The sequence below is a fragment of the Falco naumanni genome, chromosome 15 (assembly GCF_017639655.2).
Source record: "Falco naumanni isolate bFalNau1 chromosome 15, bFalNau1.pat, whole genome shotgun sequence".
Classification (NCBI taxonomy): Eukaryota; Metazoa; Chordata; class Aves; order Falconiformes; family Falconidae; genus Falco; species Falco naumanni.
Window position 1 is genome coordinate 21,784,924 of NC_054068.1, and position 14,058 is coordinate 21,798,981.

At 54.2% G+C, this 14,058-nt stretch overlaps 1 protein-coding gene across 1 annotated transcript in view; it reads left to right on the plus strand.

Annotated features, from left to right (window-relative positions):
- Window positions 1-1,691: 1,691 nt before the first annotated feature.
- The window catches only part of CNGB1 (cyclic nucleotide gated channel subunit beta 1), a 29,686-nt gene continuing 17,319 nt past the window's right edge, over window positions 1,692-14,058 (plus strand). Inside the window, exons 1-15 of the mRNA XM_040615646.1 lie at window positions 1,692-1,820; window positions 3,239-3,345; window positions 3,568-3,625; window positions 3,767-3,821; window positions 3,938-4,067; window positions 4,327-4,369; window positions 4,557-4,638; window positions 4,728-4,809; window positions 5,174-5,210; window positions 5,566-5,716; window positions 5,822-5,897; window positions 6,454-6,490; window positions 9,841-10,015; window positions 13,315-13,444; window positions 13,807-13,849. Of these exons, the coding sequence (XP_040471580.1) occupies window positions 1,811-1,820; window positions 3,239-3,345; window positions 3,568-3,625; window positions 3,767-3,821; window positions 3,938-4,067; window positions 4,327-4,369; window positions 4,557-4,638; window positions 4,728-4,809; window positions 5,174-5,210; window positions 5,566-5,716; window positions 5,822-5,897; window positions 6,454-6,490; window positions 9,841-10,015; window positions 13,315-13,444; window positions 13,807-13,849 (1,216 nt within the window). The 5' untranslated portion in view covers window positions 1,692-1,810. The remainder of the gene's footprint in view (window positions 1,821-3,238; window positions 3,346-3,567; window positions 3,626-3,766; window positions 3,822-3,937; window positions 4,068-4,326; window positions 4,370-4,556; window positions 4,639-4,727; window positions 4,810-5,173; window positions 5,211-5,565; window positions 5,717-5,821; window positions 5,898-6,453; window positions 6,491-9,840; window positions 10,016-13,314; window positions 13,445-13,806; window positions 13,850-14,058) is intronic.

A 14,058-nucleotide genomic window follows, 5' to 3' on the forward strand; every position in this document is an offset into this window, starting at 1 on the left:
CTGCAGGTTTTCACAAGCCTGAGCCTGCAAAAGTCCACCTGAAACTGTCCCTGCATCACTTTGCTCTTTCAGGCAGTGCCATCTTCTCATCACACAACCAGCCAGCTCAGCATGACGCTCTGTGGGACGGAATATCCCTTTGGGTAGTTCGGGTCAGCCGTCCTGGCTGTGTCCCCTCCCAGTTCTTGTGCCACTCCAGCCTTCTTACTGGCAGGGCCCAAGCAACTGAAAAATCCTTGGCTTAGTATAAAAATTACTTAGCAACATCTAAAAACACCACTGTGTTATCAATGTTATTCTCAAACCCAAACCACAGCATTGTACCAGCTACTGGGAAGAAAATTAACTGTCCCGGCCGAAACCAGGACATCTGGGCTCAGCCTGTTCCCCAGGGCAGGCTGGGCCAGGGGAGGAGTGGCAGTGGCCTGCCCGCTCCATGTGACACGCAGGTACAGGACTTTGGCACATTTAGGGACACAGTTTGCCTTGCTCGCCCCTTGGCACCACCACGCAGGGACTGTGCCGGAGCTGGAGGCGGTGTGAGTGTCTGGGGGGGTGAAGGACACACGGGGTAACCCTGATCCCATTGGGCTATGGGGGATGGAGGTTTGCAAGCGGGTGCTGTTCCAGCTGTGGGCTTCTGAGCCCACCCCAAGGAGGGGGAAACTGGGGGGGGGGGGGCTGCCTGGCCTGGTACGGGAGTCCTGAGGTCCTCTCCTGGCCACTGTGGAGGGTTTGCTGCGGATTCCTGCTGGGGCAGAGACCGCTCTGCTGGCTGGAGTCGCAAGGAGCAAAATCTGGAGAGCCGAGGCTGGGTAACAGCAAGCACCTTTGAGTCTTGTTTCTGCTGTTAAAATCAGTGGCCAGTGCTGAGCTGCAAGCAGTCATCACTCTGCTTCAGAGTGAACAGTCCCTCAGAAATACAGGGATGCCTGTGGGTCAGCTTCCCTGGGCCTGACAGGCGGGGAATGAGGTGCGATTTGGGAGGCCACTGCTCCATGCCCCGGGTTCCCTAGCTGTGAATCGAAGATGCAGAGGTGCTGCGCCGGGGCTGGGCAGGATGGAGACTTGTTGCTCGCTGGGCTGGGAGCACCTGCAGGGCTGGGGAAGGAGGAATCAGGCCAGGGGGCTCTGGCCAAAGACAGAAGCTGGGGCCAGACATCAAGCAGTGAATCCAGTACCAGGATTCCAGGGTGTGACCGTGGCCGAGATTAGGGGTGATGGGAGAGGTGGGCAGTTACGCAGGGCTGGAGGTAAACGGATCAGGCAGCAATTGGCAGGCTCAGCAAGGGGAGGCTTAGCTCAGCTTGGCACAGATTTGCTACCTCCTTCCCCATATCCTCTGGGATCGGGGTAGAGCTGCAAGTGGAGCATCCTTGGGCATATCACCCTCAGCCTTTGCATCACCCCACGGGGTTTCAGCAGCCCCATTGCTGATCATCCACGTGTCCCTGCGCCCACCCGCTCCTGGGCTGTGGCAGGCAGACCTTCCCTGCAGCACTGCTGGGCTTGCACCCAGCTGGGTGAGTGCCTGGGGTAGCTTTGGTGTCTCCAGGGATTTTGAGGATACTCAAACCTACTGGATGTTTGGGTTTTCTTTACACTGTCCTGCACCAAAACTAGGCTGGCTGCTGGAAGCTGAGGCATTCGGGACAGCTGGGTGCCAGTAATCCCATTTACAGGCAGCGCTGGGCTAATCCTTGCAGAGCCCTGAGCGGATTGGGGTGGGTTTGTGGGGGTCAGTGGTGAGCTGCAGTGGCTGGGAGAGCCTGTGCGTGCCAGGGGTGGCTTCCCAGAGAAGTGGTGCTGGATGTACTGGGGTAAGTGGCAGCAGTGGAGGTGGGGGAAGCGGCTGGGGTTTCTGTAGGACCACCTCTGAAACAGAGCCGGAGGATGAGCTGCAGCAGGGGTGCGGGTTGATGGTGAGGGAGCAGTGGGTCAGGCCCATGGGGAGCAATGCCGCAAGGGCGATGGAGCTGGGTGATGTGGAGGGGCTTGATCTGATGCTGGAGATGAGGGAAAGGCCACGGTGCTCCCTGCTCTGAATGGGGATGGCAGGTCTGCACCTCACTTGTTGCTGTTGGAGGCTAAGGTCTTTCACCCACTGGCACAAGCCCCGCAGAGCTGGCACGAGGGGCAGTGGCACTGGCCGTTGCCTGTGACATTGGGGGGATTGCACACGGCTGCCTGCTCTTTGGTGCCATCACAGGCAAACACTGGCTGCTTGTTCCTGTTTCTGCCAGCAACTAGTTTTTTGGGGACCTGCAAATGTTTCTGCCCCTGTCTTGCTCAGGTGCACTGGAGGAGTGGTCCTGGTCCTCCAGTTTCCTTCTCAGACCAAGGACAGGCTTAAGCTCCAGGCTTCTGCAGCTGCCCAAGCTTATGTCAAGAGAGGAGGAGACCTGTTGTGGGGGGCTCGCTCTAGCCCTGGAGGGCTTTCTCTGGGCTCGTTTGGGCGCAGTGACGTATGTCAGCCCCGGGCTTCTCTGGGACCTGCAAAGGTCCTGAAGCACGGGTGGAAATGCCACTGTGCTGCACAGCACTGCTAGGTTTTCTGTGCTGTTCCCAGGGCATGTGCAGCTCCTTAATCCCTTATACCCAGTGGAAGGTTAAAGGCAATTTCTTAACTGGTTTCTGCTCATCAAGCCTCCTGGGAGGTGTTTGATAGCCACCCTGTCCTGCTTTTGGGATGTGGGGTCTCTGGGAGAGCTGAGCCTGCCTGTGGTGCACCAGGGGCTGCGGATGCCACATGGGATGATTCTTTGGTCACATCCAAACCTGGCTCCTGGGCTTGCACAAGGTGGGGGCAAGCAAAGACCTGAGGACACACATCACCCCACCCAGGAACCTCAGCGCATTAAGATTTAAGATGCTAGGCAGCCCCCAAGGAACCATCTCAAGGGATTTGAAGGCATTCTGCATGGAGGTTTGCGCAGAAGAACCCTTAGATGAGCATTTACATTTAGGAAAAGCAAGTTTAACTGAGCCTGTGAGCTTAGAATTGAGGGCGTAGTTTTCTCATGGTGATGGTGAGGGGTCAGGGGTTGAGCCAGGTTTTGTCTGGCTGTGCTGCACTGGCACGTTTCCCAAGCAGGACGTGGAAACTGAAGGATGCCAAGGAGCTTTTGGGCTTCCCTGGGGACAGCGTTAGTGGCTGGTGCACCTGGTATTCTCTGGGGAGTGTTCATCACTGCTGCTGGCCTCTCATCGGCTGGAGACCCCTCCTCTCTACCTGCAGGTGGAGGGATGCTGGGCTGGATCGAACGGGTGGTTCCCCAGCCCCCGGTGCCCCATCTGACAGAGGAGACCCCCCCAGCGCCCATGCGGGACCCAGAGCCAGCCAAGGTGAGCAGGGAGCCAGTTCGGGGGGTACCAGGGACCCTGTGAGTGGCACCCAGATGCTCTGCAGCATCCCTGGGAGGAATGGGGCCAGGATGCAACTCTCCTCTGAGCTGCTGGGAGGCAGCAGGAAGGATGGGGAGTCCCTGGGGTTTGCAGCTGCCTTTGAGTGGGTGACACCATCCCCCCTGCCTCATTCTTTGACATCTTCTGCCTTTTACCCTGAAGGCTCTGATGGGGAAGGCTGGTGACCCCAGGGATGCCTGTGACCATGCACACGCTGAGGGTAAGCCCCCGCCGTGAGGAAAGACACTGGTTTGGGCAGTAACTGTTACTTTACCAGCTGGTCCCCCCACATCCAGCACACCCGGGCTTGCAGAGTGGTGATGGGAGCTTTCTTTTTATTTTCCTGCTGCCATTGAAAAAGTGGAAAAGAAGGTGGGATTTACAGTCGCTGAGGACTCAGCCTCTGTGTTTGAGAGGTATTGCTCTTGCACCTTCCAGCATGCAGCGTGGTTTGCTTGGGATTTTGCTTTCAGTTGGGGACTAGATGCCTGGGACAGGGGGTCCCAGCCTGACTCACCCCCTTCCCTGGCAGTGTGGGGAGCAGTGTGTTGTCCTGGCTCTCCCAGGGGCTAGAGAAGGTGATTCCCCAGCCGGTCCCAACCCCAGGGACACTGCAGGATCTTGGGAAGAGCTTCGAGACAAGCATTGATATTCCTGATCAGGTAAGTGACAGATCCAGGCAACTATCTGGCATATTTGAGGTTCTAGCTTTTATTACCTTTTCTTCTTCTTTTTTTTTTTTTTTTTTTTTTTTTTTTCCTTCCTATCACACTCCTCATCCTAACTGGGAGCGCTTAAACCTGCCCTGCATGGGCTTCTGCCTTCATCCATCCCTGGGGAAAGGGCAGGTTTCCCTCCCCACATGGTAGGATAAGCCCCCCTTCAGTTGCTGGGTAGGTGATGGTCTCTTTGGCTTTTCAGACGGAGGTCCAGAGCCTCAGGGACGAGGAAGAGGATGCTTTGGGTAAGGAGAGCTGGGAGCACGCAGCTTGCAGCATCCCAGGGGCCTTTCTGGGACTCCCACATCTCACCTCCCCAGCTGGTGATGCTGGCACTGTTGTCCCCTTGAGCTGCCTGGTGGGGGGACCAGGAGCTCCCAGCAGTGCAGGTCCTGGCTCTCCCCCATGCCCATGGCACTGCTCTCCTTGCAGAGATAACCCCCTTAGATCCAGAGGAGGACGATCTGGATGACTATGACTCTGAAGATGGCACAGATCCCAGCAAGGAAGAGCGGTGGGTTCCCAGGGAGGCTGGTAGGGGGGGTGCAGGCGATCAGAAGGGGTGCAGGACAAGCTCCCCAACCATGGCGTGCTCTCCCACAGGGCGGGAGCACGGGTGCTCAACTGGCTGGTGCAGGGCTTCGAGAGGGTGGTGCCACAGCCAAGGATGCTGAAAAAGTTGGAGGTGAGCACTGCCTGGCTGGGGGAGGACAGGGGGCTACTGGGCAGAGGTGACAGCTGAGTGGGCTCCCTGTCTTGGGACCCTGGGTGGGACCCTGGATGGGTTCAGCAGAGCAAAAGAGAGACCTTGTGCCGTGCCGGTGCTCCCCAACCTGGCCGCACACAGCGAGGACCCTCCGTTTGGGGCTCACTGGTGCTGACAACGCCGGAGTCTGTTTAATGGTCCTTGTCAAGGAAATGGGGCCAAAACCACAGCAGAGGGTGTGTAGGGTTCTGTGGGTGGGTCCCCTTGAGGTGGGGGATGTACCCACGCAGGGTGGCACGGGGCTGCAGACAGTGCTTTGCCACATCCCTCTATCCCTCTGCAGGCAGAGCCAAAGGAGCAGAAATGCAACGCCACAGCAGGTGAGCGACCCCCTTCCCTGGTGGCCCTTTCGGAGGAGACGCTCTGCCTTTGAGCACCCAGGCGCGGGCTGGCGCCAGCGTGGGGACTGCCCTCCCAAGGGGTGCTGGCTGTGCTGAGAGGGGTGGGCCTGCCGGGTCCCAGCATCACAGTGCTGCCCCTGCACCACAGCTGTCCCCAGACCACCTGTGTCCTCATCCCAGGCTGGGTCCACAGGGTAGGGGCTGCCAGGGAGGTCCCCCAAGCCTGTCCCCCTGTGGGAGGTGACCCTTCCTTGCTTGCTCCCCTTCCCCAACAATTTATAAGATGACTGCTGTGTTGCCAATCCCCCTTCTCATTCCAAATATACCCGAGCAGGCACAAAAGGGACTAAAACCCAGGAAAAGTCAGAAAGCAACGCTTCAGCCGCCCAGAGCACCGCAGCAGCAGTGGAGCCAGCAGTGGCCAAGGGCCAGCCACAGCCGGTGACCACTGTCATCCCTTGGTCCCTGGCTGAGGACGGCAGCAGGTAACCACAGTGGCAACTTCTGCATGGGTACTGTGGCCAGAGGGACGGCTACTGTGGGAGCAAAGGCTCTGGCAGCCAGGTCTAACGGTGGTTTCTGGTCACCAGGATGTTTGCCTGGTTGCTCCAAGGGATGGAGAAGGTGATGCCACAGCCAGTGACCAGGGAGAAGCAGGGTGAACAGGTATGCTGTCTGCTGGATAGGCAAAGGACATGTGAACACCATGTCCCTGGTGGGGAGGGCATTCGCTGCCATGCAGGTGCCACCACATACCAGTGCCAGGACCTGCTGTGGTTTGGGCTGTCTCTCATCTCCTTCAAAAAAACAAATCCGCACGGCCTGCTTAGCTGGTGAAACCCAGGATTTGGCTTCTAAGTAGCAAGACCCCCACAGAATGTGCTTTCTTTACTGTTTCCTTGCCTTTTTGTGCAGCACTGGGTGATGTGCAGGCCCTGGCACCTCACCCAGGTACAGCCCAGCTCTGGGGAGAAGCAGCAGTTGTACATACTGTCCTGTCCTTCCCTTGCACACAGGCAAGTTCACCGATGTGCTCTTGCCCTTTAACATCGTGTGTGAGGATGCTTGTGCCCATGACCAAGCCATCCAACATGACCCAAGAAATCACATCGGGTATTCAGGGCACAAGTGCTGCATTTATTGAATTTACTGCATTTAGGGTAAAAATTTAGGGTTACTGAAAATGGGCAATATCTCACGTTTTCCCTTTTCCTCCTGGCAGCTAGTGGCCGCAGCAAACTCAAGTGCCGTGGAAGAAAGTAAGTGGTTGCTCTATCTCACTGTGCCGGTTAGCTTGCTGAGGTCAGAAAATGTATTGGGAAGAGGGGCTGCTGGCAGCTCCTACCCCCGATCTGCCCTGGGTGCCATCTCAGGAGCCCCTGAAATCCCCCAGGAGGCCGTGACAGGCTGTTGCTGCTTGAGATGTGGGAGCAGACCCGGAGTTGTGGCGTGGGCTTGGTAAAACCCAGGCTGTGCAGGTCTCCAAGTACAGCAGCCCACATCCTCGGGTCCCAGCTTTTAGTGCTGATGACAAGGTCTGTCCTCAAGCTGTGCCAGAAGATGTTTGCCAGGCTGGTGGGATTTGATAAAAGAATTACAGTGGGATTTGATAAAAGAATTACAAGGGAATTCAAACCTGCTGCCTTCATCACCCCCTTTGGCATGTTTGCTGCTGAGCCCGTGTGAGACATCGAGGGAGATACTTTGGGAAAACAAAATCATGGGATTAGATGTGTTAGGTGTGAGCCTGCATGGTTGTAGGAAACCATTGTGGGGTTCACACTGCTGCTTGCCTGCCTCTGAAGGGCAACAAGTGGCAGCTCTGCAGGCAGACAGGTTTGGCTCCCTGCACCAGCCACAGGCAGGGTGGCAGCGGGGACCTGCCTCGGCATGCAGAGGCTGTGCATTGCCCCAGGGGCGTGCGCGAGGTTGCTCCCACCAAGACAGCAGCCACTTGGTGGGATCTTGGAGTGGGAAACCCTGCAGGAAGGCATTTCTCCACGTGGTTGTACGAACCGGAGACCCGAGTGCTACTGTGGAGCTTGGAAAGAGGCAAAGTCAGTGGGAAGCTGCTGGATGTGCGGGGCAGTCGCACCCTTTGTGCACAGCTGCTTGCACTACAGCTTGCTTTGGTGCCTTGAGGCATCTCAAAGTCACTTAATCTGCCCAAGGAAGGGAGCAATTGGGTTGAGAAGAGATCTGCCCCAGCATCAAACTGCCAGCACGCTCATTAATGTTTTCCTTCTCCTTTTGTTTCAGGGGGCAAAGGGGCTTAGCACCTCTGAAACAAATGGAAAACGAAGACCATGGTGAGCCAGCCCTTCCCTCAACCAAACAAGACCAGCCTGAGGAGAAAGCGCAGCTGGGGAGGAAAAGCAAAGGGGAATCTGCAAATGGTTTCTAGCTCCTTCCCACCCAAGGGTGGCAGGGACCTGAGACTGGCGCAGGGATGCTGGCTGCGTGTCCCTGGTCCCAGGGCTGTCCCGTCCCAGCTCCCTCTTGGCTCCAGGAACCAGAGCTATTGGTTTTGCAGGGTGATGTCTATAAGACAGGCTACAATTTATAGGAGGGTAGAAAAGTATCACTCAGGACACCTTGAAGGCAGAAAGCCTTGTGCTGCAGCCTCCTAGCACTCCGGGCCCTCTGAATGCCCCTGCCCCCCACACCCAAACATTCAGCACTGAGATCTCCAGCTGAAGCCCACAGGCTTCTTTTAGTAGACTCCTGCCTCCAAGGTGTAACATTATAAAGCTCTAAGCTCTTGTCAGCTGCTCATTTCTTTTCTTCCATTAACTGTTTTCTCTCAGCAAGTGGAAAGGACTCCAGTTTGCAGCAACAAATGCAGGCGGGTGAGATTAATCTTTAAGTGAACAAGTAGGAGTTAATGGTTAAAAGCCTTTGCCCGGGCTCTCCTTATAGAATAACTTACCCCGGGCTCTCCTTACCCACAACGGCAGCTGCTCCCTCCCAAAGCTCACGGCCGCTTGGGTGCAGCACTAACTGTGGTGGCAGGAGTGTCCTGGCAGGGAAGGGATCCCAGGGGTTGTCTCGAGCCCGGAGTTGTGCAGGCAGGCTTGGCCAGCGCAGGCACACCGGGCTGCGGGGGTGAGCCCCCCTGTGCAGAATCCGTCACAGTATGGGTTGGGTTGGGAGGGACCTCTGAAGATGATCCAGTCCAACCCTCCGGCCATGGGCAGGGACACCTGCCACTAGATCAGGTTGCTCAAAGTCCCATCCAACCTGACCTTCAGCACTTCCAAAGATGGGGCAGCCACAGCTTCTCTGGGCAACCAGTGTCTCACCACTCTTATCATAAAACATTTCTTCCTTATGTCCAATCTAAATCTACTGTCTTTTGGTTTAAAACCATTGCTCGTTGTCCTGGTAAAAAGTCTTTCTCCATGTTTTGTATAAGCCCCCTTGATGTACTGAAAGGCCATGTTAAGGTGTCCCACCATCTCGTTGCATCTCTTCAGGACAATCTAGGCAGCTGTAACAATGGGTCATGAACCAAGCAACCAACATGAGATCCAGCCCCTGTGTTTATAACAAACCCTGCCTAGTACCAGGCTACAGTTTTAGTATTTGCCCCATTTTCATATAATGTATCCCAGAGCTGTGGTGTGTTTTAAAAGCCGTCCTGCCGATTGCTGTCCAGCATTTTAATTAATGGAGAGCGAGAGGGAAAGGGCTAAAGGCAACGCGGCACCGTGGGGTGGGTAAATACAGTGCAGAGCTGGCTGTGGGTGGGGCTCCTGCCTTCTGTAGTTGAATTTGCATGTTTCCTATTAGCTTCGCTGTGGACATGTAAGTTTTGTTGTCAGGCAAACCTCAAAATAAACTGTTTGTACAGTATGCGGATGTGCTTCCTTCTCCTGTTTCTCCGATGTGTGCCTGACTTGGTAGGATGGGTACCCCTGGGACATGGAGAGGGCTTGTCGTGGGTCAGTCCTGTGCTCTTTGCTTTGCAGCTGGTCTCACAGTCTCCCCAGTAACCTGATCTGGGTTTTCCCCCAGTGATGCTGGGAAGTGGCGGGGCATGCAGGATGCGTCCTACACTATGCCTGGAGGACTGTTTGGAGAGGATGTGGCATGGTGCTCAGGGTGTTGCAATGTGGGCTCTGGGTTGAGTCTTGCTCTGCAAAACCAGGGCCCTTGGGCTGTGCTAGCACGGTGTTTGACCTGGGGTTGGCAAGGGGAAAGGCTTTGGGCTCTTCCCACAGCTGCTTCTGTTTACAAGGAGAGCCAAAATGTGGCCTGGAGATGGGCCAAGTTGTCTTCTGATGGAGCTTGCTACGTGTGTAGGTAAGCCAACAGGCATCTATATGCAAAGGGTTACAGTTTTCATAGGGCTTTGGCTGCATTTGGCACAAAATGGTGAATTTTCTTCTTCCTTCTGGCAAAAGGGCCCAAGGCATCTGTCTGGCACAGCTTGGGGGGACCAGGGCTGCACAGGTCTGTGCAGGCTGAGAGGTTCTTCACTTTTTGCATATGGCAGCACCTCTCCATTGAGTAGCTAAAACGTGGGATCTGCCCTGGCTCTGCCCCCAGCCCCTTGAAAATGTGTTGCTCCCACTTCTTCACCTCCCTTTCCTCGTTCCTGTTACAGTTCATATTGTCCCTGGCGAACCTGAGGAGACCAACCTTGTCCTGGAAGAGATCAACAATGACTGGATTAATGAAACCATGTGCGAGGTGATGACCTGGTGTCACAAGGCTGAGCTGGTGGCAGATGCTCATCCCCTTCCCCCCATACAGGAGGAAGCTCAAGAAGAAGAAAACAGGTAGGAGAAGGGAGATGCTGTTGATGGGCAACCCCATGTGCTCTCTGGCCACTGGCGTAGTGGCCATGGGAGGGCACAAGCACATCCCTGGGCATCCCTCCTTGAAAGAGCTGGCAGCAGGTAGCTGAGGTGCCTGTTTCCAAAGAGAGGAGCACCAGAAGGACCCAAAAGGTGTTTAAGCAAACAGCCTTTCCTTCTGGTCTTGAGATTTTGGGCTGGAGCAGGCAGTGGCAGAGCCACGAATGCAATGCTTTGCGTTGCCCTGCAGAGGACAGCTGAAGGATGCTCTGCTTTAGGCTTCCTGTAAGTAGATTTTGGCACTAAGGAAGAGGGACCTCATTCCTACCAACTGCACATCGCACTGTCATGATATTTGGAAATGGTAGCCTTCTCTATATAATTCATCCTACTTCTTCCAAAAGAACCCCCTGCTGAGGTCCTCCCGAGGGCTGGGCGATGCGTTCAGAGCTGGGAGCAGGCTGCGTTTCACCAGGAGTTGAGAGATGTCCATGCAGACTGCCAAAGGGTTTGGGAGCCCCCCAAGATGCTCCCTGAGCCCAGCATACATGCAGGGGAGGGTGAGCACAGCGCTCCTCAGCTCCAATGTCGGGGATGCTCAGCTGCACTAAGCACAAGCCATGCCCAGAGCTATGTTTCCTCAGCAGAGCTCTCTTCTGCTCAGACAGAAAATACTGGACATGTTATAAAAATATTTTTCAGATTTTTTCCCCTTGGTATATGAGCCTGGGATGCTGTGGGCAGCAAGTGCATCCTGTGCTGGAGAGTGAATTTCATTAGCAGGGAAGTTTTGGTCAAAATCAGCAACAAGTGACCGCTAAGCCCATCCTCTCCCTGTGCCACAAGGGGAATCTGAAAGCTCAAGGACTCTGGTTTTGTGTTCCCAAACCTTTTTCCTATTCTTCCTGCCACCTGCTTGGGGCTGCTGACACTCATGGGCTGTGAAACATCATATGCCCAGTGTGCCCTAGTGCGTCCACCCCGGCAAGATCTTGGCTGGAGGATGTGGGGAGAGCACCTCCAGCCAAAGGGGCTGCGGAGACTGGCAGTGCTCCTCTTGTGAGGTTCGAACATACCTTGTAGAATTCACCTAACGAATTTCTTCTCCCCAGGCTGTGGTTGTGCTCCCTGAGCACTGCCAAGGAGGAGGAGGTAGAGGAAGAGGAGGAGGTAGAGGAAGAGGAGGAGAAGAAGAAGGAGGAGGAGGCAGAGGAAGAGGAGGAGAAGAAGAAGGAGGAGGAGGAGAAGGAGGAGGAGGTAGAGGAAGAGGAGGAGAAGAAGAAGGAGGAGGAGGAGAAGGAGGAGGAGGTAGAGGAAGAGGAGGAGAAGAAGAAGGAGGAGGAGAAAGTGGAGGAGAGTGCAGGGTGAGTGGCTCCCGTTGCCTTTATGGCTTTGTTGGCAACAAGCATGGATGCAGCTGCTGTTTCAGCTGATTCGCAAGCTGGAGAGGCTGAAGCATCCCTGGAGCAGCCAGCTGCCCTCGGCGGAGCGGCGCTGCCCAGCCAGGCGGGTGGCTGCGCGGCAGATGCTTTCGGGAGGGATGCGCTCAGGAGGACAGACGCGTTTGGGAGGGATGCGTTCGGGAGGACAGATGATGCCTTCAGGAGGGATGCTTTTGCAGGCTGGCTCACCCCAGGGCGCGCTGCTGACGCGGCACCTGGTGACAGGCGAGCGTCTCCTGGTGACACAGGCTCCATCTCCATCGTAGCCGCGCTACGGGCCCCTGTCCACCCCCTCCCACAGGGTCCGGAGGCTCGGCCGAGCAGGAGCCCTGCCTTCTGCCTTCATCAGGAGCTGGTCCACGTTATTTAAAACCATATCCATTGATTCAAGGCAGTTGGGAGTATTATGAGTATTACAGAGCTGAATTTAAGTACAGGATTATGTGCTGTACCTGCAAATGCTACTTAATACAAGTAGGTACAATTTTACTTTTCTTCCCGTTGTAGAAAATATCTGAGTTCTTGTCAGCTGTTGTAGGTGGAGACTTTGATCTAGATAGTATTTAGAAAAATCTTTCTGCTTAGTTTAGTGGTTTGCTCTGATTTCACGCAAGATAAAACATTTAGGGATTTACTACCTTGTGCTATGTTATTCTCTGTTAAATTCTCTGAAGTAGCTAGATTTTCAGGGAGAAGCTGAAAACGTGTGATTATTCAGTGTTAAACCCATACATTTTTATTTCCTCTAAATCTGTTCCTGGAGCTCCACTATGGAAACTTGAGTTTCGGTTGTTGGGTCAGAAGCTGCTCCATCCTTCCATGTGTCTGTCTGTTTATGGGAAAACAGAGACACCAACAGGTTTTCTAGGTTGGGATAAAAAGACTTGCAATTGCGTTTGAAGGGAGCCTAATTTAAAAAAACCAGGGGGTGGTGGGATGAAGGGTGATTATTAAAAATAATTTTTAAAATACCTTGGAAAATGGCAGTTTTTCAAGACATGGAGATAAAAGAGAAAAGGCAGTCCCTGCTGGTTACATACTTTTTCTGATTTAGGATGTGCCAAGGATGCAGAAATATGTTTTTTTCAATTTTCATGCATTTAGCTGTGTTAAATCTTTTTTCATTATCCCCAGTCCCTGCTTTGGACTTCTTGCCAGGAAAGAGCAAATCAGGAGATAAGTACACAGAACAAGATGATGAGGCTTGCTTTTTTTCAGTTATAAAGTTATATTAAATGAATAAAATGGATCTTGTGAGCCCACTCTGTCAGAATTGCGGGGCTGAGGTCTGTGCTTGCTGCAGAAAGAAACTGAGGATTATGTGTGCTGGTGCTGTCTTGCACAGGCAAATTCAGAATTTGGATGGTGCTTGCAGGGCAGCCCTGCCTGGAAATTAGTCTCTTGGCTTTTTATTTGGCATGTGACATATTTTAATTATATGAGAAATCATTATGCACAGCAGAAGAAACATACTGCCTGTACATTTCTGCATAAGCAATTTTTGCTTATGTATATGTAGCACCCTGCATTATTTATGCACCTCTCACCTGGGCTCCCACAGTGTATTTTTTCCAAGGCCCTTCTAACATAAGGAGCAATTTTTTTCTTTTCTTTTTTTTTTTTTTTTTTTTGTACCACTATTGTATGAAACTAAGGTTTCTGTGGTGACGTTTGCCTGCAAATGAGGCATGCAGCGCAGCTGGAGGAGCAGTGCTCCCTGAAACTGGGAGGGCTGTGTATTGGCCCCATTGACGTGATGCCCCCCATCCACAGCGTGCCCCACCTCAGAAAGGGCAAAAGCGAGCGCGGGTGCTTGTCTGTGCTTGATCTCTACCCCAGACCCCTGCTCTGGTCGCTTTGTCTCACTGCTGATGAGGGTGTGGATGATGTCTGCTTGGCGGAGGAGGCCCTCAGGTTTGAGCGGCTGGAAGAAGCTAAGATAAGTGATCTTGGAGGTGCTTTTGTACAGGTACGGCTTCACTGTCTGCTTGGGCTCAGGTCTGCAATGAGCTCTTGTTGGCCAGCACGTGCCCGGGGCTCAGAGCTTGCCCAGGGGGATGCAGCGCCCTGGGGGGGAGCAGGGACCGGGATGAGAACTGGAAATGTTTCCCACCAAGATGTCCCCATCTCTGAACCTGAGGCGGCAGCAGCAGCTGTGTGCCAAGGGAGGGATGCTTCCACCCTAAAACGTTGGCACTGATCAACAAGCTGAGAGGCTGGCAGAGGCGGGGGGTGGATGGGGTACAGGGCACCCAACCAAGCTGCAAAGTCTGCTCTTTCACTGGTGGAGCAGGTTTTTTTCTGCTTAAAATGGCTTTTTTCATTTTGAAGGTGGAAGAGGAGAGAGCTGAAGCTGCTGAAACTGATGCTGAAGGTATAATATATAGCAGTGTAATGTCAAATTAGGATGAACCAAAGCAGGCAAGGCAATGCCCAGCGAAGAGAAACTGCAACTTCTCCCTTCCCGTGGGCAGCTGGGTTTCCTGCAGCTGGGCAGCTGGGGCTTTTCGCTGCTTAAGCATCCCACGGACACAGCTCCCTAACAATATTGTCATCAGTTGGAGCCGGCTCTGAAAGGCTGAT